The sequence below is a fragment of the Ichthyophthirius multifiliis genome (genome assembly GCF_000220395.1).
Source record: "Ichthyophthirius multifiliis unplaced genomic scaffold scaff_1120509251263, whole genome shotgun sequence".
Lineage (NCBI taxonomy): Eukaryota > Ciliophora > Oligohymenophorea > Hymenostomatida > Ichthyophthirius > Ichthyophthirius multifiliis.
Genome location: NW_004086045.1, coordinates 443 through 21,967, shown reverse-complemented (window position 1 = coordinate 21,967; position 21,525 = coordinate 443). Strand labels below are relative to the sequence as shown.

At 18.6% G+C, this 21,525-nt stretch overlaps 7 protein-coding genes across 7 annotated transcripts, besides 25 other annotated features; 1 reads left to right on the top strand and 6 right to left on the bottom strand. All coding sequences in view use genetic code 6, as the record gives it.

The window, feature by feature from the left end:
• Positions 1 to 180: part of a microsatellite that runs on past the window's edge.
• An 81-nt stretch (positions 181 to 261) lies between these two features.
• Positions 262 to 315: a microsatellite.
• Positions 316 to 420: 105 nt separating this feature from the next.
• Positions 421 to 510: a microsatellite.
• Positions 462 to 522: a microsatellite.
• A 1,419-nt stretch (positions 523 to 1,941) lies between these two features.
• Positions 1,942 to 1,994: a microsatellite.
• Positions 1,995 to 2,172: 178 nt separating this feature from the next.
• Positions 2,173 to 2,222: a microsatellite.
• A 182-nt stretch (positions 2,223 to 2,404) lies between these two features.
• Positions 2,405 to 2,478: a microsatellite.
• Positions 2,479 to 3,623: 1,145 nt separating this feature from the next.
• On the bottom strand, positions 3,624 to 4,227 carry IMG5_171630 (hypothetical protein; the record flags this gene model as incomplete). Its single annotated transcript, XM_004029815.1, has 2 exons — positions 3,624 to 4,052; positions 4,099 to 4,227. Coding segments are annotated over 2 exons (558 nt in total), but the record flags the coding sequence as incomplete, so codon positions are not given.
• Positions 4,043 to 4,096: a microsatellite.
• Positions 4,057 to 4,101: a microsatellite.
• Positions 4,059 to 4,089: a microsatellite.
• Positions 4,228 to 5,697: 1,470 nt separating the features above from the next.
• Positions 5,698 to 5,726: a microsatellite.
• A 716-nt stretch (positions 5,727 to 6,442) lies between these two features.
• IMG5_171620 (mitochondrial carrier protein, putative) lies at positions 6,443 to 7,550 on the bottom strand. Its single transcript, XM_004029814.1, has 2 exons — positions 7,402 to 7,550; positions 6,443 to 7,349 (listed from the first exon to the last, which is right to left on the bottom strand). Exons 1-2 carry the CDS (start codon positions 7,519 to 7,521, stop codon positions 6,531 to 6,533), a joined length of 939 nt encoding a protein of 312 aa, XP_004029862.1. The 5' UTR covers positions 7,522 to 7,550; the 3' UTR covers positions 6,443 to 6,530.
• Positions 6,489 to 6,517: a microsatellite.
• A 512-nt stretch (positions 7,551 to 8,062) lies between the features above and the next one.
• Positions 8,063 to 9,271, bottom strand: IMG5_171610 (hypothetical protein). The gene is made up of 2 exons (XM_004029813.1): positions 8,702 to 9,271; positions 8,063 to 8,648 (listed from the first exon to the last, which is right to left on the bottom strand). The coding sequence occupies exons 1-2, from the start codon at positions 9,215 to 9,217 to the stop codon at positions 8,532 to 8,534; spliced, it is 633 nt and encodes a 210-aa protein (XP_004029861.1). The 5' UTR covers positions 9,218 to 9,271; the 3' UTR covers positions 8,063 to 8,531.
• A 1,125-nt stretch (positions 9,272 to 10,396) lies between these two features.
• Positions 10,397 to 10,429: a microsatellite.
• A 17-nt stretch (positions 10,430 to 10,446) lies between these two features.
• IMG5_171600 (hypothetical protein) lies at positions 10,447 to 10,918 on the bottom strand (the record flags this gene model as incomplete). Its single annotated transcript, XM_004029812.1, has 2 exons — positions 10,447 to 10,542; positions 10,841 to 10,918. The coding sequence occupies 2 exons, from the start codon at positions 10,916 to 10,918 to the stop codon at positions 10,447 to 10,449; spliced, it is 174 nt and encodes a 57-aa protein (XP_004029860.1).
• Positions 10,919 to 11,622: 704 nt separating this feature from the next.
• Positions 11,623 to 11,667: a microsatellite.
• Positions 11,668 to 12,096: 429 nt separating this feature from the next.
• Positions 12,097 to 12,140: a microsatellite.
• Positions 12,141 to 12,358: 218 nt separating this feature from the next.
• Positions 12,359 to 12,415: a microsatellite.
• Positions 12,416 to 13,417: 1,002 nt separating this feature from the next.
• Positions 13,418 to 13,479: a microsatellite.
• A 77-nt stretch (positions 13,480 to 13,556) lies between these two features.
• Positions 13,557 to 13,602: a microsatellite.
• Positions 13,598 to 13,643: a microsatellite.
• Positions 13,644 to 13,693: 50 nt separating this feature from the next.
• IMG5_171590 (f-box protein 11, putative) lies at positions 13,694 to 16,001 on the bottom strand (the record flags this gene model as incomplete). The annotated part of the gene is made up of 8 exons (XM_004029811.1): positions 13,694 to 13,935; positions 13,993 to 14,269; positions 14,311 to 14,506; positions 14,560 to 14,774; positions 14,835 to 14,995; positions 15,155 to 15,738; positions 15,793 to 15,901; positions 15,953 to 16,001. 8 exons carry the CDS (start codon positions 15,999 to 16,001, stop codon positions 13,694 to 13,696), a joined length of 1,833 nt encoding a protein of 610 aa, XP_004029859.1.
• Positions 14,508 to 14,558: a microsatellite.
• Positions 15,043 to 15,133: a microsatellite.
• A 173-nt stretch (positions 16,002 to 16,174) lies between the features above and the next one.
• On the bottom strand, positions 16,175 to 21,028 carry IMG5_171570 (hypothetical protein). The gene is made up of 6 exons (XM_004029809.1): positions 20,828 to 21,028; positions 20,098 to 20,760; positions 17,851 to 20,042; positions 17,441 to 17,797; positions 17,242 to 17,380; positions 16,175 to 17,187 (listed from the first exon to the last, which is right to left on the bottom strand). The coding sequence occupies exons 2-6, from the start codon at positions 20,210 to 20,212 to the stop codon at positions 16,268 to 16,270; spliced, it is 3,723 nt and encodes a 1,240-aa protein (XP_004029857.1). The 5' UTR covers positions 20,213 to 20,760; positions 20,828 to 21,028; the 3' UTR covers positions 16,175 to 16,267.
• Positions 19,754 to 19,794: a microsatellite.
• On the top strand, positions 20,434 to 20,596 carry IMG5_171580 (hypothetical protein; the record flags this gene model as incomplete). Its single annotated transcript, XM_004029810.1, has 1 exon — positions 20,434 to 20,596. A coding segment is annotated over one exon (163 nt), but the record flags the coding sequence as incomplete, so codon positions are not given.
• Positions 20,654 to 20,694: a microsatellite.
• Positions 20,661 to 20,726: a microsatellite.
• Positions 21,029 to 21,415: 387 nt separating the features above from the next.
• Positions 21,416 to 21,457: a microsatellite.
• Between the last annotated feature and the right edge of the window lie 68 nt (positions 21,458 to 21,525).

Below are 21,525 nucleotides of genomic sequence, written 5' to 3'. Positions count from 1 at the left end.
ATTTTTTTCTTCATTTTTTTCTTCACTTTTTTCTTCACTTTTTTCTTCGTTTTTTTCTTCAATTTTTTCTTCACTTTTTTCTTCGTTTTTTTCTTCACTTTTTTCATCACTTTTTTCTTCACTTTTTTCTTCACTTTTTTCTTCACTTTTTTCTTCACTTTTTTCTTCACTTTTTTCTTCGTTTTGTTATTTTTTTTGTGATGATTCTTGTTCTTTTTATGAATTTTATTCTTAAAAGGAACTATATTCATTTTTATATATTTTTTAATAATTTTCTAGTTATTTTTAAGAATCTAGTAATTTTTAAGAATTTTCATCTTCTTTTTATGAATTTTGCAATTTTTATTAAGATTTTTCTATTTTTTAGGAACTTTTTATTTACGAATATTATAAATAAGATATTTATTTTATGTTTTCTTATTAATCATTTATTTTTTATTATTTATTAGAATTATTAATTTAATCATTTATCTTTTATTATTTATTAGAATTATTAATTTTATCTATTTAAGAATCATTTAAATTAGACAAATTTTTTTCTTTAGAAAAGTCTTTCATTTGATTTTTTTGAGTATTTGAATTTTTCGATTTTTATGATTCAAAAGAAACATTAATTATTTGTTTTTCTTAATCAATATCCTGTTTTTATAAAATAATATTATTTTAAAATACTTCTGAATTTTTTAAAAAAGAATCATTTTTTTATTCAGAAAAATTACTTTCTTATTAAAAATCGGACTCATTTAAATTATCTTATTAACACGTTTTTATTGATTTTTCTTGTTCATCTTGTTTTTTTTCTTCATCAAAGTTATGTATATAAGAAATTTCATTTAAACTTATATCTTCATTACTTTTTAAGAAATTTTGTTATTTTTAAAAACTTTAATTAGTTTTATTTAATTTTATATTTTAATGCTTTTTTTTATTATTTTAGTTTTATTAAGAATAATAAGAGATTTAAGAATATGTTTCAATATTTTATTAGTATATGCTTTTTCCTTTTGATGTTTAAGAAACTTAGCTTAATCCCATAAAATCTTCCCATCTTTTATCTTAAGATATATTTTAGCTTTATTAATAGTTTTAAGAAAATTAAGAAATTTTAGATGCTTCTTGATTAAAAGATGATTATTTTTAAGAACTTTCAGATTTATAATCCATAAATTAATCAGAATTCAAAATATCAGCTTTTTTTATTTAAGAGATTTATTAAGAATGAATATTTTCTGAACTTTTATGTTATTTAAATTAATCTGAAAATTAAGAAACAGAACTACTATTATTATTTAAATCATTTAGTTAATCCCATAAATATCATTTTAATTGTCTTATTTTAAGAAGAATTTTTACTTATATTAGAATTAATATTTTCCTAAAAAATACCACTCTCTTATTATTGTTAATATTAAGGATTATTTTTATATAAAGAAGATTATTTATTTTGTAAAAATTATGCCGAATTTTTATTGAAGTTCATTTTTTTAGAAATTTTATATTAGTCTTCCTATAAAGATTATAAAATGGTTTTTTTTTCAACAATAATGTTAGTTTTTGGGGGTATTTTAGAATTTTAAAATGCACTTTTTTAAATATCTTCTTCAATTTAAATAAATTCTAAACTTTCAAAATTATTTACGCTTTTACTTTTTTGTTTTTTTATTATATTTAATTTTTATTAAAGCCTTAGAATTTAAAATTCTCCTTTTTAATATCTTTTATGGAGTTTGCGACTTTTTCAATTTATAAATTATCACTTTTACTTTTTTTTAATTTTTAAAATTATAATATAAAAGACAATGATTTTAAACTTTCCTCCTTCTTGTTTATAGTGGTTTTTATTTTTACTTCTCCATTATTAATTTTTTCACTTGGTTTTACTTATATGTTTTCAGTATTTTTTACTAAATCTTGTTTATTAAATAAGAATTTCAAACTTTTTTCTTCTTTTTCATCTTCTTCATCTTCTACTTCTTCTTCTTCTTCTTCCTTCTCCTTAGAATTTTAATTAGATTAGTATATTATAGAAGATTTTTATTCTTCTTCTTAAAAAGATTACATATTACTGAAATTTATTTAATTTTTTGAAAACGTATTATCATTTTCACTTTCACTTTGTTATATTGATTAAAAATCATCCAAATTAATATTTTGAAAATTTTCATTTAACTTTTTTTTTAATTTTTTCTTATTTTATTTTTTTAATTTTTCTTACTTTTATTAAAAAATTCTTTTAGAAATTATCTGTTGTATTATTAATTTTTATTTATATTTCATTTATAAGTTAATCTTTTGTTTGATTTTCATTTATTTTTTAAATACATTCTTTTATATAATCACTATTTTAAAGTTGATCTTATGCATTTTCTAAAAATCCACTTATCATTTTTTTTTAAAAAAAAAAAAAAAATAGTATAAATTAAATATTTATATATATTTATTTAAAAAATAAATAAATTAAATATTTATTTTTTTTTAAACAAAAAAAAAAATATTTTAATTATTAAAAAAAATAAGAAAAATATATAAGTATACAAATAAATGGAAAATGTAATAAATTCTCCTTCTTAAAATCTAAATAGTAAATAATCCTAATAAAAAAATAATTAAACAAAAATTAAAAATTAAATAAAAAGATCTTCCATTAAATGAATTATATCAAATAATCATGAAAAAAAAAAACATTAATTAATTAGATACCTACTAAACTCCAAAATCTTATTGTTCATATAAAAAAGATTAATTAATGTCCATTTATTAAAAAGCAATAGAAACAAAAAATACAAAATCATATGATAGAGGTTTTTATTTATAAGAAATCATTAAAAATGCAGCCAACTCACCATCCTCTGTCCAATATTCAAATTAGAAAAAATGGGCATATTCAAATGAGGAACTATTAAAAATGGGTAAAATACCCAATATATAACGTTTTTCAGCAAAACGGACATTTTTAGGACAAATTTTTATTAATTCTTAAAAATCTCCAAGTCCAGGAGTAGGATTTTATTAAGTAAATTAAAATCCTTAATATTTTAAGGTGATAAGATAAAAAAGTAAATAATAAAAAGAAAAAAAAAGGGAGTTCTTTCTAAATGAAATCGAATATTTAGGGGATAAAATTCCTGGTCCAGGTTCATATAATCCTCACAATCAAATTCGTAAAATAAAAGTGGACAAAAAAGATCTTCATTTTTGGAAAATGAAACATTCTTAAAAATCTCCTCTTAAAAATCCCCATTTAAAACCTGGAGTTGGCACTTATAATCCACATCCAGTTATTTATAGGACTTTTGGGAAACTATATGATATAGAACTTAAGAAAAAAATAAAAAAAAATAATCTAATTCACCACCCAAAATAGGAAAAGAATTACTTCATACAGGATTTGGAATTGAAGAAAGGTTTAAAAACACCTTTAGGCAAAAAGGTCATTTTAATTATTGTTTCCCAGGACCCGCAAGCCATAATACTATAGTAAAATGGGCTGAAAAAGATGAAAAATATGGTTATAAAAAAAATATGTTTTAATTAATTCATAAAGGATGTAAAAAATCTATTTATTATGATGATTATTTTTAAAATAATTCTTTTTGAATATATTATATTATTATATATATAAATCAAACTTTTTTAATAAAACAAATAAATAAATAATATATATTATATGTATATATAATAGATTTTTAAATTTCATTTTTTTTATTATTTTTTTCATTAATTTTCTATGCTATCGAATGATGAAGAATAATCACTTTAGAATTTTTTTTACATAAAATAATCTGCAGAATCGAATTTGGTTTTTTTCTTATTTTTTTTTTTTATACATATAAAAATATATCATTCTTTGTTACTTCTTTTTATATTAAAGATAATTTCCTTTTAAAATTCTAAATTGTCCCGTATTTTTCTTACATTGTATTACATGCATTTTATAATGCTTAATTGCTTTTTTCTGTCATATCTTTTTCATTTATATCATTTGCCTTTTATTATTCTTTTTAGCCATATAATTAAATAAAATAATCTGCTGAATCAAATATATCTTTTTTCTATTTTTTTATCTTTATTTTATTTTTATTTTATTTTGTTTTTTACTTTGTCTGAAAGTCGCTTTTATCTTAATTTTTTTAATGCTATTTCTACTTAATAATGATCATCTATTGGATAATTCATTTATTTTTTATATTGATGATATTTTATTGACTTTTTTGTAATTTTTTTTTTATATTATTTATTATTTCCTTATTCTAAATTAATACTTTTTTTTTTTTTAAAAAAAAAAAATTAATATTGCTATTACAATTATTATTAAACGATATAGTTTTTCTATATTTTTTTCTTATAAAGAATTTATAATACAAAAAATTATAATTTATATTAATTTCTTAATAAGAAAAACATTGCAAACTTACAATAAAAAAATAGGAAAATATTTAAATTATTAATTCATTAATATTTTATATAATAATAAAAAATTATGTATTTAATTAAATAAATATTTTAAAGAAAGAAACATTAAATTTATAGGAAAAAAAAATATATATATAATTTAAAGAATAATAAATTATTTTAAATCAGTGAAAATATAAATTTTTTATTTTAAATAATAAATAAATCAGCATTAACACAAATTTTTTATTTTAAAAAAAATATATTACTAACTTTTTTTTAAAATATATTCACATTATACTATACTTATAAATTTATAAAATTTAAAAATATTTTAAAATATATATCAATTACAATTATAGATCTATATAAATTATGAATTAATAAAATTATAATTTTTTTTAATTAAATCTATATTAAAATAATAATATAATAAAAATTTGAGTTTCAATATTATTTTTTTGACTATATTAATTTAAAAACTAAAGAAATTTATTTAAATATATATAATTTTAAAAATATTTAATAATTAATTAAATAATGTAAATGTATTTTTTTACCTATATTTATTATTATTTTATTTTTTCCTTTTTATAATTTAAAAATTTTTAATTTTTTAATTCTTTTATATTAAATCATATTTTCATTTATTTAAAAAAATGGATAAAAACTAAATAAATTAAAATATTTAAATAAATATAAACTTTAAATTAATATTATTAGTAGATTTAAGTATTTAAAATAAAGATATAAATATTATAATTAATTTATTTTATTGATTTTTAGAAGACAAAAATTATAAGATAATATTTAACAAATATAAGTGAAAATAAATTAATATATACGCATGTATGTGGATATTATAAAAATAAAATATATAAATATAAATAAAAATTTTAATTTTTAAAATATAGAAAACAGTAAAAAATATGTGAATCAGTAAAATATAAAAAACTCTTATTTAACATTTATATCAATCGAAAATATAAATAAAATAGACAATATTTATATAGAAACATCTAATAGTATTTTTTAGATTATGATATTAATTAGTATTTAAAAATAAATAATATAAAGAATAATTAATCTATTTTATTTTGTTTGTTATTTTTTTTTAAAAAAAACATAATATTATTTTTAGAGTTTTAATAATTTGAAAAAAGAATAAAAAGAGTTATCTGGATATTATATAAATACAATTATATTAATAAAATTGATTATTAAAATGATTAAATGTTTTATATACTTTAAAACCATTTTTTTTACTTCTTTATAAAAACGGGATACTTTACAAGTATTAGATTTTAATAATATAATAATATAATAATATAATATAATTTTTTAAAACTAAGAATTTAATTTTAATAAAGTAAAATAAATTTTTAGATTTAATTTTATAATGTTTAACTGCATTTAATAAATATTTAATATATGTTGATAAAAGGAGTAGAATATTTTATAACTTAAAGAAAATATAGAAGAAATTATAAATAATAAAATTAATATTATAAAATAAATAACCAAAGGATTTATAAAAAAAATAATACAAATAGATTTTTTTTATCAAAAAAAATAATTAAAAAATAATGTGGTTAGTAAATATCTTTATAATATTTTTTTTTTAATAAATAAAAATAATATAGCATAATAATATGAATTATTTATAATTAAAAAATATATTATATTAAAATTTTATTTAAATAATGAATATTATTAAATAATTTAAAAAAAAAAAAAAATAATATATTTCATATATAATTTGAAATATGATTTTTTAATCTAGAAAATAAAATAATTATAAAATATGATTTTTTTAATAAAATAAATATTTTTTTTATTGAATTTTTTTTAAAATAAAAAATATGTTTCTAAAATTTAAAATTGAATTTATTTTAAACAAAATAAAATAAATTTTCTTAGAAATAAAAAATACATTTTAAAATATTTTATTTAAAAATAATAACATCAAAAAAAATAAACAAAATTTTTAGAAATAAAACATAACAATCTAAGAAAAAATAAAAGAGAATTTTTTATTTTTTTTTTATTTAATGCAAATAATCTCTAAAAAAAACAAAAAAAATATATATGTCTTCTATATTTATAAAATATATTTAATAAAATAAATTCCTCCAAAATCAATGCTTTGAAGCTTTAGGAGGAGTAACTCCACCACCAGATGCTGCTAATCCCATAGATGTTTTAAAAGTGTCATAAATCCACCATTAAAGACCAGTAAGGGTACCAATCATAAAAATTCTGGTTCCTAATCCTGCCCATAATCCTTTAAATCCTATTTCGCCATAAATTCTGGAAACATTTTCGCCTAAAGTGCCAGTTCCTTTTACTGAATTAAGTTTTGATACCATAGTATCAGCAGGGTGTGAAACAATAGCGCAAAAGATACCAGCGAGATACCCAGAAGCAAAAGTAACACCCAATTATTAACCTTTAGAGTATTCACTTTTTGGTCTAGTGAGTAAATAAGTGTAGAAGAGTTCTACGATTTATTCGAAAGCAACGAATTTAACAATTGTATAAGGTACTTATCTAGCCCAAAGGGGTCCTAATCCTTTATAAAGCCCTTAAGATCCTTCATTGGTCAATATTGAATTAAAAGCAACTGAAAATTTGGTAGTGAAAGTGCCTGGTTTAGATGTTTACATTCTTACTTTAGCAGCTTCGAAAGGACATAATAAGACATCGGCAATTACTTCGGCACAAGCGGATGAAATTGACCAACCGATTCTTCTATATTTAACAGAATTTTCTTCTCCGACTATTCCTTTGTATACGTCTTTGAATATTTCGTAAAATCCGAACTTTCCGAATCCTTATAAAGAATAACCAATAAATGTTGGAATCCAACCTAAGGCTAATCCTTTTCCTCCCATTCCTTCAGTGGCTCTTAATTGAGATAAACCATCACCTAAAGATTTATACATTCCAGGAAAAACCTTTTTTTATTTTATTATTTATTATGATTTTTTGTTTTGTTTTTTTGTTTACTTAACGACGACATTTTACAACGTCTAAAGGTACAATGGCTGTGTGAGTTAATCCACAAGCAAGAATTCCTCCCATCATACATTTGGAATAATAAGATAAATCATGTACGTCTCCACCCATTTATTATATATGTATATTTTTTTTTATTTTATATTTTTATTTAATTAAAAAAAAAAATATTTAAATGTCTTTGCAATTTTTCTCTTTATTTACTTTTTACTTTTTATTTATTTATTTGCTTTGATTTATAAAATAAAATTTATTTTATCCCCTTTTTTATATATTATTTGCTTATTTTTTTACTTCTTTATCTAATAAAAAAAATATTATATAAATATTTTTGTGATTTATTAATGTTAATTTATTTTATATTTTTTTTCACTGTTTCTAAACTTAAAAAAAAAAAAAATACTCAAAATTTTTTATAATTATACACTTTTATCAAAATAATATACATTTAATTTTAATAATATCTATAAAAAGAATTTTCACTTAATAAAACTTATATAGAAATATAAAATAATGTTTTTTTTTTTAATAATATAATATCTATAAACAAAAATGATTTTACAATACAAATATAATATTGTATCAATATATAACAAGAAATTATTTCCAAAAAAATAAAATAAAAAAAATAAACAAATTAATCATTTTTTTTGTTAATTTTCATAATCTCCACTTTTTTTTTAAATTGTTTTTGCTTTTATTGTCCTATTATTTTTTAATAACTTTCTATTATTCAATTTATTATGATTAAACTTAAAATTCTATTTCTTCTACTGAAATTCCCCTTCCATTTTCATCTTTCCACAAACCTTCATATACTCGAGTTTCTTTTATTTTTAAATCTTTATGAGTCTAATCAGTACCAAAATTGTTTCTACTTTGTTTTTATGAAAATTCATCTTCATCCTCATCTTCGTTTTCCTAATCATATTATTCATATTCGTCTTATTCGTCTTCTTCACTTTCTTCTTTGCATCCATTTTTTTCGCTTTCTTCTTTTTCTTCAAAAATAGGCCAAATAAGAGTTCCTTTTCCATATATTTGATCATTTAGAAAGCTTCCTTTGAATTTAGCCTAACTTTTTTACCAATAAAATGTTCCTTATCCATGATTTTTTCCTTTCATCCATTCTCCAAAATAAATATTTCCATCTTAATAAAATCTTACTCCTAATCCTTAAATTTCTCCATCTTTAAAATTTCCGTAATGTTTAGCACCTGTAGGCCAGTAATAGATTCCTTTAGTATTTAAAAATTTATATTATATATATATAAGAATATTATAATATTACCTAGTCCATTATATTTTCCTTCGAAAAATTCTCCCTCATATATTTCTCCATTAGCCCACCAAAAAATACCCCAACCATGTAATTTTCCTTAATATTTTTCCCCTTAATAACGATGTCCATGTGCAAGATAATCAATTTAGTATTTTCTTTCGATTCCTTTTAAATTAGCATTTACTTATTGGTCTATTTCATCTTGATATTCTTGGGGTAAAGTAGTGAAGATTTTTTAGATTTTTGATTGGTCTTCTTGATCGTCAATTTCGACCTTATATTATTGATTTTTCTGTTTGCTTTATTGATATTATAATTATTACTATATTAGTTTATTTGCTGATTGGCTTTAAGATTTTTAATCCTTTATTTTTTTAATTTAAAAATATATTTTTAAATATTTACTAGAGTGTCTCGAAAACCACTTGCCATAATATTACTTTATTATTATTTTTTCAAGAAATTGCTATTTGTTGTGATAGGGCTTTAATCATTATATGAATTTATTTATTTTTTAAAAAACATATTAAATTGTTAATTTTAGTGTTTTTGATTTTTTGTAGTAGGAGCTCCATTTATAAAATGATTTTTTTTTTATTCATTTTTATGATCAATATTATAATCTTCAAGGTTATTGTCAGAAAAATTAAACTTTTTATTTATGTATTAATTTGAAAAATAAAATAAAATATTAATTACTTTATGCTCTGTATTATTAAGTTCTTATTCCATTTCTTATAAATTCTAAGATTATAAAAGTTAAATAATATCATAAGCAGTCAATCTCATTTATTAGTCAAAAATAAGCATTTTTTTAATTACTCCAGTCAAATTATATCCATATAAATCTGAAAAATTAATCAAAGCATTATAAATAACATCTTCATTCATTTAAAATTTTCCATAAGTATCATAAAGATATTCATCAAAAGTTCCAATTTCAAGCATCATCATTCCAAATGAAAATATTTCTGATTTAATTCTAATAATTTATATTTTTTTTATATAAAATTATATATATACTAATCATATTTAGATTTCTCATAAGCAAATCTACAATTTTAAGCAATATGATATTCCGGTGAATGATAATAAGGCTCATTTTTTTTTCTTGGTTTTACACCTGCAGGTATTAATTTATATTCTCCTTATTCATTTTTTAATATATTACAAGTTCTTAAATCTCCATGTACGATTTTTTATTTATGAAAATAATTTAAACCAGTCGCTATTGTTTCAAAGATTTTTCTTAATGTTAATTTAGGCATTTATTTTTTCCTTTTTTTTAAATGCTGGATTTCTGTTTCTACAGAACTTTCTGAATATTCAAAAATTAAAAAATATTTACAAAAAGGATCGCCTAAACTTTCCTCAGCAAAAACACGTGAATAATATTTCATTTAAAGAATGTCCTTTTGGTTTATATCTAATAAATTTTCGCAAAACTCTTCGTATTTATCTATTGCTTTTACACCTCTTTAATCTATTTCTACATAATCAAACATTTTATTTGTACTTTTTTGTTGGATTTGACAGGCTTTTTCTAAACCTTTTAGACCCGTTAAATGAACGAATTCAAACTCTTGAATAAATGTTTCATATTCAATTATTTTTTCTTTTTTTTAATGGGAAATTATCTATATTTAAAATTTCCATTTATTCAAATATAATTAACGCTTATTTTATATAAATATTTATAATATATTATAATTTTTTTTTTTATATTTTTTTTTTTTAATAGAAAATATATTTTATCATATATATCTATAGTTATTATCTTCAACGTTATATTTGTATTTAACTTTGACTATTTCTTCATTTAAACGATAAGAGTATTTATTTTCAACGATCTATTTAATTTGTATAACTTATCTTTCGAAATCACTAAATACATGAAGATCATATTTCTTATTTAATTAAACTATTTATATAGTCTTATTATTCCAGTATTCATAATTGGTAATTTTACTTTCGTTAAAAACATAATAAATACAGGCTGAACAAAGTCTACTTTATTAATTAAATAAAGAGCTAAACTAGAAGTCCATAAGAAGAAACTACATTAATACAATGCTCTTTTTTTTTTTTTTTAAAAAAAAAAAAACAATATATATATATTTTTTTTTCTTATATATAAAAATAAAATACCTATAAATAATCCATATGACCATATTTATATATCATCCAATATTATTTAAGGAAATCTAAAGGAGTGCAAATCTTCATATTGTAATTGAAAAAAACAAAAATATCTTATTCTATTTTATATACTATTAATTTATCAGTAATAAGATTTACTTCGTACAATTTCTCATCCAGTTAAACTTTCAATTTAAGTATATAAATCATAGCATTATACATCTATATTAAATATTCAAAAGGCAATTCATTTATATTTTATAGTTTTAAGGCAATAATACAGCATGAAATACATATTAATTTATATTAATTTTGTGGCATTTTAGAATTTTAATCTTAATACTTGTTGAATTATTATCTTTAGTAATAAAATTTCATCATGTATTAATCTAAATAAGTAACAGCTAAAAAAAATACACTTTTGCTGATTTATAAATTATCTAATGTTTGCATTATAATAAAAAGTAACGCCTCTCTATAATCAGTATCTATAAAGTTAACCATTTCATGATAAATAAATAAGGGTTATTGTAATTAACTCTTTTTTTTTTAGTTATAATAAGAAAAATTTATTGATATTTTATATTTATTACTTGCTTAATTTCAAATTAACTAAATAGATCCTTTCTATATTCAGGTATTCGCATTTAATTTTGTAAGTCTTGATAATCAGCCGGAGGCAATGTCTATTAAAGAAATTCTTTAAGTTTTTATGTTTGTTTTTCATTTTAGATTTAATAAAATTATTGAACTTATTAAGGTTAAAAAGGTGAAAAGTTTCTGGATTTCTTTTTTTATTATTAAAATTATATTTTTATTTTTAAATTTAATATTTTATACTTTGTTTAACATTTTATTTCAATTAATTTTTATTTTGTAATTTTTATAATTTTTTAATTTTGTTTTGTTTTATTTTGCGGTTTATATAAAATACTGTTTATGCAAAATCAAAATTTTAGAAATTTTAAATACTTGAGAATATATTTTGAATTAATATATTTTTTATATAAAATAATTATTTTTAATAAATAGTCATCTTTAATAATTTAAAAATAAATATGTATTGCTAGTTATTAACAAAATAAATTCAATAAACATATATTTTAATAATATTTAATTATATTCTTAGTAAATTAATTTTAATTAAAAATATATTTTAAAATAGTTTTAAATTATACTAAAAATTCTATACTTTTTTTTTATAAAGAAATATAAATAATCCTAAAAATTTTAATGTTTGTAAATAAATATGTTTTTTATTCAATTTGTTATTTTTAAATAAAAAATTGTTGATATTTAAATATAAAAAAATAAATTTTAGTTTTAAATTGTTAAAGATTATTTTATATAGCATATAAATAATTTACAAAAACAAAAAATATTAATAAAAATTTGTTTATTAATAAATATATTATTTAAATCTAAAAATATAGATATAAAATTAAATAATAATTCTATTTGAAAATATGATTTTAGATGAAAATAGATTGTTTTTTTATAAATTATTAATAAAATATAAAATTATTTTATTAGAAATATATATAAATAAAATAAAATATTAAAAATATATTTAAATAAAATAAATTAAAATTAATATTATTTACTTTATAAAAATAAAATGCAATAAATACAATATAATAATTATTAAAATATATTAAAAAAAAAATAAGATATATATGCTTATTTATATATATAGATTAAATTAAAAAGAATTTCAATTTGTATTAAGGTTGTTTTATTTTTATAATTATTATATAATTACTTCCTTTTCATGCAATTACAATACAAGAGATTCTATTATATTATAAAGAAATTTAGGATTATTAATTTATTATTATGCCATTTATATAACTTAATTCGTTTAAAAATCAACTGTACTTTATTTTTGCTCTATGTTATTACTAATTTAACTTTCATTTATTTTTTCATTACTTGCTTAACTTTTCTAATTATTTTATTCTTCTAACATTACATCTAATAATATAAAAATTATAATTTTTATTTTCTTTATATAAAAAACGTATATATATTTATATAAATATAAGATGTACCTATCATAGATTCATTAAAATTTGTATCATTTGTTAATTCTTATTTTTAATAATCAAAATTATTTATATTTTAATAATTTTATTCCATACTATGCATTTTTAATATATAATCAGTGGTATTATGTGGCGAATCACATAAATTTTTATATTAAATTTTATTTTTTGTTTGCTTTTTGGAATAAGATGACAATTTTTCAGAGCTTTATTTTTCTAATTTATTAGTATCAAATTCATTTTTATTTTTCGATTATGTCACGTCGTTCGAAGGTTCCTTTGAGACTTTTATATTATATGAAAATTTACGTATTCTTGAATTTTATTTTTATGGTTATTACATTTAGTTCTTATTATCCTCTAAGTAATTTTCGAATTATTAAAAATCAGATTATTGGTCTAAATAATAGTCATTAAATATCGATTTTTTTTACTATATATATTAAATTTTCATTATTTATTTATTTCTTCAGGAAATGCCTTTTATTTTTGTATTTTGAGTAAACGATCTATAGTCTAATTTTTTATTATTTAAACTAATTATAAAATAAATTATTATATATATATATATATAAAATAAACTTAGCATATATATAAATATATCTATATAATGAAAAAAATTTATTAAAAAAAAAGAAAAATAAATTAATATATTATATACCTATATATCTATTTATTTGTTTTATTTTTAATTTTTTTGTTATATTACATTTTTTTTTAATTTTATATAATTTATTTTAATAATATATGTATTTTTTATATATATTAAATTTATTATAAAAAAAAGAACAAAATAAACATGAAACAAAAATATATTTCAAAATATATTGCAATCAAAAATTTAAGGTACACGAATATCTCCTGTAACAGAATTAGTAGTAATAATATTTTACAAAGCTTAATTTCTTTTTTCCATAACTAATTCAATTTCATTACTTTTTATAATGTTATCATGAATTTTTCCACAACTTTTATCTCTTATAAAAAGCCCAATTCCATCATTGTCAGATATCATATTTTTAAAAATTGTGGGTTTACTATTTTTTATTAACATAATACCTTATTTTTTAAATAATAAAACATATATATATTTTTTGGTTAAAATAAAAAAAATACCATTGCTTTTATTTTTACTAATTTCATTTTTTGTTATTTCTGGAACAGAAGACATACATACAATACCATCATTATTTTCACTTATAGTATTATGCATAACCCAACAATCGCCTCCTTCTACAATAAAAATACCTTCGCATCTTCCTCCAGTAATGATATTTCTTACAATATATGTGTTATGAGAATTCATACCTCCTAAAGCTATATTGGCTTTTATATTATCTGTAATTTCATTTTTTTCTATCATAGCAGAGCTTGTTTCTACTAATAAAATACCCTTTTTGTAAAATTAATTTTTTTTTTTTTTTTTTCATGTACTTATTGCAAATTTTTAGTTATTTTATTTTTGAAAATTGATATTTGAGAATCATCATCTGCTTTTATTCCGGCTTTTTTATTATATCCTATAAAAGAGTTTGATTCTATTCTAGTATAATTGTTTTTTCCTTTACAATTTATGCCATTTTCTTTATTTCCACATATGCTTAGATTAGTTTTTATTTTTCCATCACATCTTTTAAATATTTTAAAATATAAATATATTTTAATTAATTTAAAATAAAATACCTTGATCCATTAAAACTACTTGTTTATATTCCATCTGTTAAATTTTTGTCTATTTTATTTGAAAATATGAACGGATCTCCTGAAACTACCTCTATCCCTATTTAATTTAGTTTAATTTCGTTTCTCACTATTGAACTTTTATTCGCTATACCTATACGAACTCCTGGTCCATTATTATTTTCAATCTTATTTCCTTCAATCATGACTTAAGCGTCCTTTTTTATATGTATAAATATATGATTTTTTTATTAAAAACATTTTTATTTTTTTATTACTTCACCAATACAATGTATTCCTACTTTTGTATTCTTGTATATTTTAGAATTCGAAATTCGTACATCATTCTATTTTTTACTCCAAATTAAAATTCCTCCCATTAAATGTCCATACACCTTAGACTATTCTATTATTGCATTTCCTTTTTTAACTAAAATGCCTATTTTTTTTAATAATTTTTATTAATACATATAGATTTATATATACAAATATAAATATAAATATAAATATAAATATAAATATAAATATAAATATATATATATATATATATATATATATATATATATATAAATATAAAGAAAAATAACTATAATTAAACCTATTGTTTCATGATTATTATTTCCTTTTATTTCTACATGATTAAAATTAATTGTTCCTCTTTCTGCTACTACTACTGCAGGTAAAATATTTTTTTTATTATTTACAATAAAGCTTTATTTTGGGAAAAAAAGTATAAAAAAAAAAATAAGCAAAAATTTATATTTAAATAACTTTAATGAAAGTAAACAATTTTCCATTTTTAAAGTTCCTCCTTAAACAAATACTATTGTATTCATATCTTTTTCTATCGGAAATTTATTTGCAAGTTCATTTTCTGGATTAAAATTTTAATATTAAGCAATGGCATCTTATTATCCTCCGAAAGCTCCAAATATATATAATTTAAATTCCTTATCATCAATCATTTCTTCGATCTTATTTCTTTTATTATTTTATTAATTAAAATTTATAAAAATAAAAAATTCTTACACATCTTCACTATTACCACTATGACTTAATTTCATTGAACATACTTTGCATGATTATCCAGGTTCTAAATCTACTAATATTGCTGGGTTATTTTATACAACTAATATTATATCTCCTTATTTTTCTTTTGGTTCTAAAGTTAAATCTGCTTTACTTTTTTTTTTTTTTTTAATTTTATTTTAAAGTTTTTTTTTTTTATAATATTACTTAATATATATATTATCATTATATAAACCTGGAGCTATTTTTATTACGCTTCCAGGTTCTGCTGCATTTATTGCTTCTTATATTGTTTTATATGGGCCTGATTCGGAATCTTTTTTTATTTTTTTTGTTTTTTTTTAAATATTTTCAAATAAAAATTAACCTACTATAAAATGATGAACTGATTATTTTTTAAATATATTAGAATCCATTTTTAATGCATCTAGAAGAAAAGGATTTTTAATTGTTAATTTGAGTTAACTTTAAGAAGTTGTCATAAGTTTTATTTTACGTTATAAATTGAAATGAAATAAATTAATTAAAATATATAAACGTATAGAGTTATTTTTTTTATAAAAAAAATTCAATTTTTTTATTTTTTTAAATAAAAATTATAAAAAAATATTTATGCTTTAAAATAAAATTCCATATATAAAGTAAAGATATATAAATATACATGATAATAATAATTAATTTTTCAATTTAGTTCGTCTAAACCTTTAATTTCGCTTTCGAATAACCTTTTCTTATCTTATTATAAACTTTTAAATTCAAAAGGTTCAATAATATTAGTTGTTTAAGAATTGATAACATAACCTTTTAAGCATTTCAGAGATTCCTAAGTATCTTATAAACTAATACCACTAACCGATAAAAAAGATTAATCTTTATTTGCTTAATCAACTTTAGCCTTAGCTTAAGCAACTTTAGAAGCGGCATCTTAAGCAGACTTTATAGCTTTTTTCGCTGCTTCTCTAGCAGCTTGAGCAATATCTTAAGAAGCTTTATTAGTGGCATTAGCGGACTTAATAGCAGCATCTTTATTAATTTAAGCTGCTTTTTTAGCAGTAGATTTAGCAGTCTATTATGCGGATATTACTGCATTTTTAAATTTTTATAAGGAAAAATCAAAAGCTGTTTAAGTAACATTATCAATTACTTAAACTCCATTTTTAATCCACATAATACTTGAGGCAGGATTTTTTTTATCATTTTATTATGGAGCTAATTGACTTGAGTAAATACATTTATCACTTTCTTTAGTAAAAACACTTGTATAATAAATACCTAATTTCAAAGACAAAGGATTTATGGATCCATCTAATGTAATTTTTCCTTTGAATTTTTCTAATGCATTTAATTCAATAGAAGTTTCTAGTTTAGCATCTAAAATTGTCCCTTAAGCATATCCTCCGACTTGGGCTACATAGACATCTCCGACTATTTAACTGTTTAAGATTACTTTGGTGTCTATTGTAGCTTTTAAGTTCAATATAGCCTATCGGAATTATATGTCAAAGCTCATCTTAGTAATTGAAGTAGCTTCTAATAATAATTTAATTCTGATTCCCATTGGGGTATTATAATATTAAGTGAATTAGATTGGAACTTTAAATTCTATGTATATTATTTTTATTTATTTATTTTTGTTTGTTTTTTTTTTTTATTTACCTGGTGTTTTTACTTGGTCATTGAAATCTAATGTATTTTTTATTTCTAAAATTTTGTCTTGAAACATTTTCTAGACATCAGTTTTTTATTATTTTAAGAATTCGTCTAATTTATCAATGTTTTTTGCCAAATCATCACCCTTTTAAAATTATTTTTTAAATATGATTTTTTTAATAATGTGATAAAATAAATTGAATACCTGTAAACTGATTTATTAATATGCTTACATTAATTAATTTAAAGAATTATCTTTTTCTGCCTATTTTGAAGCGAATGTTGATTTAGCAGCAGTTACTTAAGAAAGAATTGTATTTTATAATGCTTATCCTTCTTTATTAATATTAAGAAAAGAAGATTTAAGAACAGAGTATTAATCAAAAGGTTTTTAAGTAAATTATTTCAAATCATTTAATATATATTAGAATTTATTCGGAAGAGCTTTAATTCTTAATATTTAGTCACTAATTCCTATAAAACCATTGAATCCACCTTAGTTTTGATTAAAAACAGTATTTATTTAATTAAAGATATTATTAATATTGGAATATACGCTATTCTATATAATAATTATTTTTAATAAAAAAATTAAATTAATAATATATTTTTTACTTATAAAACATATCCATTCCCAGGTAGAGCAGGGTTAGATAAAATTGATTTCATTTCATTATAAACAGCTTTTAAATCATCAAGGATAATATTAGAAGCTTAAAGAATTTCTTTATTCTATACAGATAAATTATCTAAAACATTTTGTCCAATTAATTCGACTTTTTAAAGGGTTTCCGTACTTTTTTAAATCGAAGTTCCAGTAAGCTTATCAGAAAAATTAATTAGAGTTTTGGAATAATCAATAATTTTTTATTTAATATCATTTCCAATTTAAGATTTTAGATTAGAAATTAAATTATCGATTTCTTATTGGAATTCTTTAATTCCTGAAAGAAGGTCATTTTAGATATTACCTTAAATGTTATTCATTTCTTTCGTAATTTAAATGGCTTCATTTTAATTTTGGTTTTCGTCATTAGTGAATTCGATTTTAGAAATTAAATCTAATTTTTCTAATATTTAAGTTTTGAATACTTGTAATTATTTAAGGATATTTGAAGTGAGAAGATTTTAAATTTGTTAATTATTTGTGATTTTTTCAATAAGATCGTATAAAGTTTTTTGGATATTATCAGCTATTCCGGAAATAAGGAAATCTTTAACTTATTAATTAATTTTAATTTTGGAGATATCATCTAATTATTAAGTTGAGTCGTTAATAAGACTTTTTATATCTGAAAATTCTTTTTATTTTTCAATAAAAAATGTTTGAAGTTAGGAGAGGTATTTTCTAACTTAGTTTTCAACTAAATCTTTAAGAATAATATCGTAAGTTGTTAAAAAAGTTCTAATTTTTAATATAAGTTAAGGATTAAGTCCTTTAGTTATTTAATCATCAACGAATTTGAGAAGTTTTTTGTATTTTTCTTAGGCGAATTGATTAATTTGATTTACATAGGCATCAAAATTAATTTATTTAGAACTTAAAAATTATTAGGTTTTTTCTTAGATATTTTTCAAAGGACTTTCAATTAAAGAACTTAAGCTTTTAATGAATTAAGTAACTTCTTTTTCGAAATCTTAAATTTAATTAGCTATTTGAAGTCCTTCTTTAGAAATAGTATCAGAAATTTAAATTAAAATTGGATTTTTTTTTAAATCAATAAACTTTTCTGTTTTATCAAGAATTCCTTATATTGCTATTCTTAAGTTTTAAAATTTATTATTCAAAATATTACTTATAGATTCTATTTTTTTGTCTAATTAAGATATTATAAATTATTAAATTTTGAATATTTTAGTAGCGTTAAATTTTACTTATTTTTATGCTATTACTATTGAATCACTATTAAATGTTTATTTTATGCCTATATTGCAAAAATCTTCTTGTCCAAAAGTTTTAGATTGGAAACATTAAGAAAATAGGTTAGCTCCAAATGCTATTGATGCTATATTTTTCTAAAATATGTTTGCATCTATATTTTGTCCGAGTTTTGTTTTCCCAAAATTACTTTCTTGTTTATCTTGTTAGAGTGATCTTATTTGATTTCTTTATACTACTAAATTTTCCCTTTTAAAAAAATTCTAGTATTATTTAAGAGCTTAATTCCATGTAAATTTAAAAACACTTATTTAAGATTAATATTTTTTCAATAATTCAAGGAAATATTCACCTACATCAGTTTTTTATGATACAAAAGAAACAGTACAAGCTGAAGCAATTTAAATTTTTTTAAATATTTATTATTCATCTTTTTAATTATCTTATAAATGATATAAAGAGTCTACTTAAGTTTAAATAACTCCTCCTAATTCTATGAATTAATTTTAAATATAATTAACTATTTCTTCAGAATTATTATCGAAATGTTTTTCTTTAGTGTAAAAATTCTTCAATACAGCTTATTTTTATCCTAATAATTGGGCTTCGTGTTCCGGATTTACGTTATCTCCATTAAGAGTTCTTTATTTTAATGTACGGGTTCTTTTTTTTAATATACGAGTTTTTCCGTTTTCAGTTTTTTATATTATATTGTATATATCAGCTGATACTCTTGGAATTAACTATTCGAGAATATTAATGTATACTTAATATTAATCGATTCTTAAATTTATTGGGATTTCTAAATTTTCAATTCTACCGTCTTTTAATAAACTGAATCTTATTATCGGGAAACGACTTTAATGGAATTATTCAGCTGAAACTCCACTTTTTTATAATAATTTGATTTCTTATTCGTTTAAAGTACCTTTTTTATTAGGTAAAATATTTAATAATACATATACATATTTATTTATTTTTACTATATTCATTTATTAATTATTAAGTATTTTCATTTTAATTTTAATCGCTATTTTATTTTTATTCACTTTATTATAAATTTCTGAGAAGTTTCTTAACTTCTAAATCTTGAACCATTTCAGGGAAACCAGTGAAAGATCCTGTAAGTTTATCATTATCAAAAATTTGAGTTTTTTCAGGAAATAAAGGTACATATCGAAAGAATCTTCAGTTACATCATTACAGACTAAAGAAACTATATGAATTATGGTAGATTTAGTTTCTATAGGTTTATCGTTTAATTAGGTTGTTTGAGTATTTATTAATTTATATTCATATGTAATTTCTGCTTTTGGAACATGTCTTAACTTTACTATGTTACTAGTTTATCCAGAATTAATTATTCTTTCATAGTTAACGTATTAAGGAGGGGTTTTAATTTACAAGTCTGCTTCGTTATCATCTCTAGATAATATTAGTCCCAATAAAGTTCCTAATATTATTAAAACTGCCAAAAATGCAGTAACTAATATTATTCTTTTTTGTTTTTGACACTTTATTAATAGGTATTGGTTCTTCTATTGGTTTTGTTGGATTTATTTGATTTGTTAGATTTATTGAATTCGTTAGATTTATTGAATTTATTAGATTTTGATTTAGAATTAGATTTTGATCTTGATTATATTCTTTTTTTTTTTTTTTATTAAGTTATTTTATGGAAATATTATATATATAAATATAAAAACATTTTACATTAAGGATTGAATTAGGGAGATAATTAATTTTTTTAATCATATGATTAAACATTTAAGGCTAATTCACTTGCTGTTCCATTTACAAGTACATTTTAATAATGATTTTTCTAATCTAGCTATTGTAAAGCTATATTATTTATCATCTTAGTCTTTTTAGTTTCGTTTAATTTTTTATTATTTAACTTTTATTTTTTTTATTAAAATTTTTATATAATTTTGATGTAAATATAGTTTTTATTTTATCAATTTTTGACACATAATTTTAATTAAAAAATACCATTAATATTATTTAATTTTTAATTTTCATTTTAATTTTTTCCATAAAAAAATAAATTAATAATTAAATCTACTTTTTTTATAATTTCAAAGAATATTCTTTTTATAAAAAACGAAATTAAATATAAGGAATATATATATTTTGTTTTTTAAATAAGAATTATTAAAAAATTATAAATAACAGTGTTTTGTTTATTATTATAATTTATTTTTTATAATTATTAATATATATAGAATTTAATTTTTTTAAATATTGGTTTTTTTTTACTGATTTTTATTTATATGTGTAAAATCTTTATTTTTATCTGTGAATAATTAATTATAATTATTAATATAAATAATTATTTATAAAAAATATTATTTATTTCAAATTGCAATTTATAATAAATATATTAAAAACAAATTATTTTGATATAATAA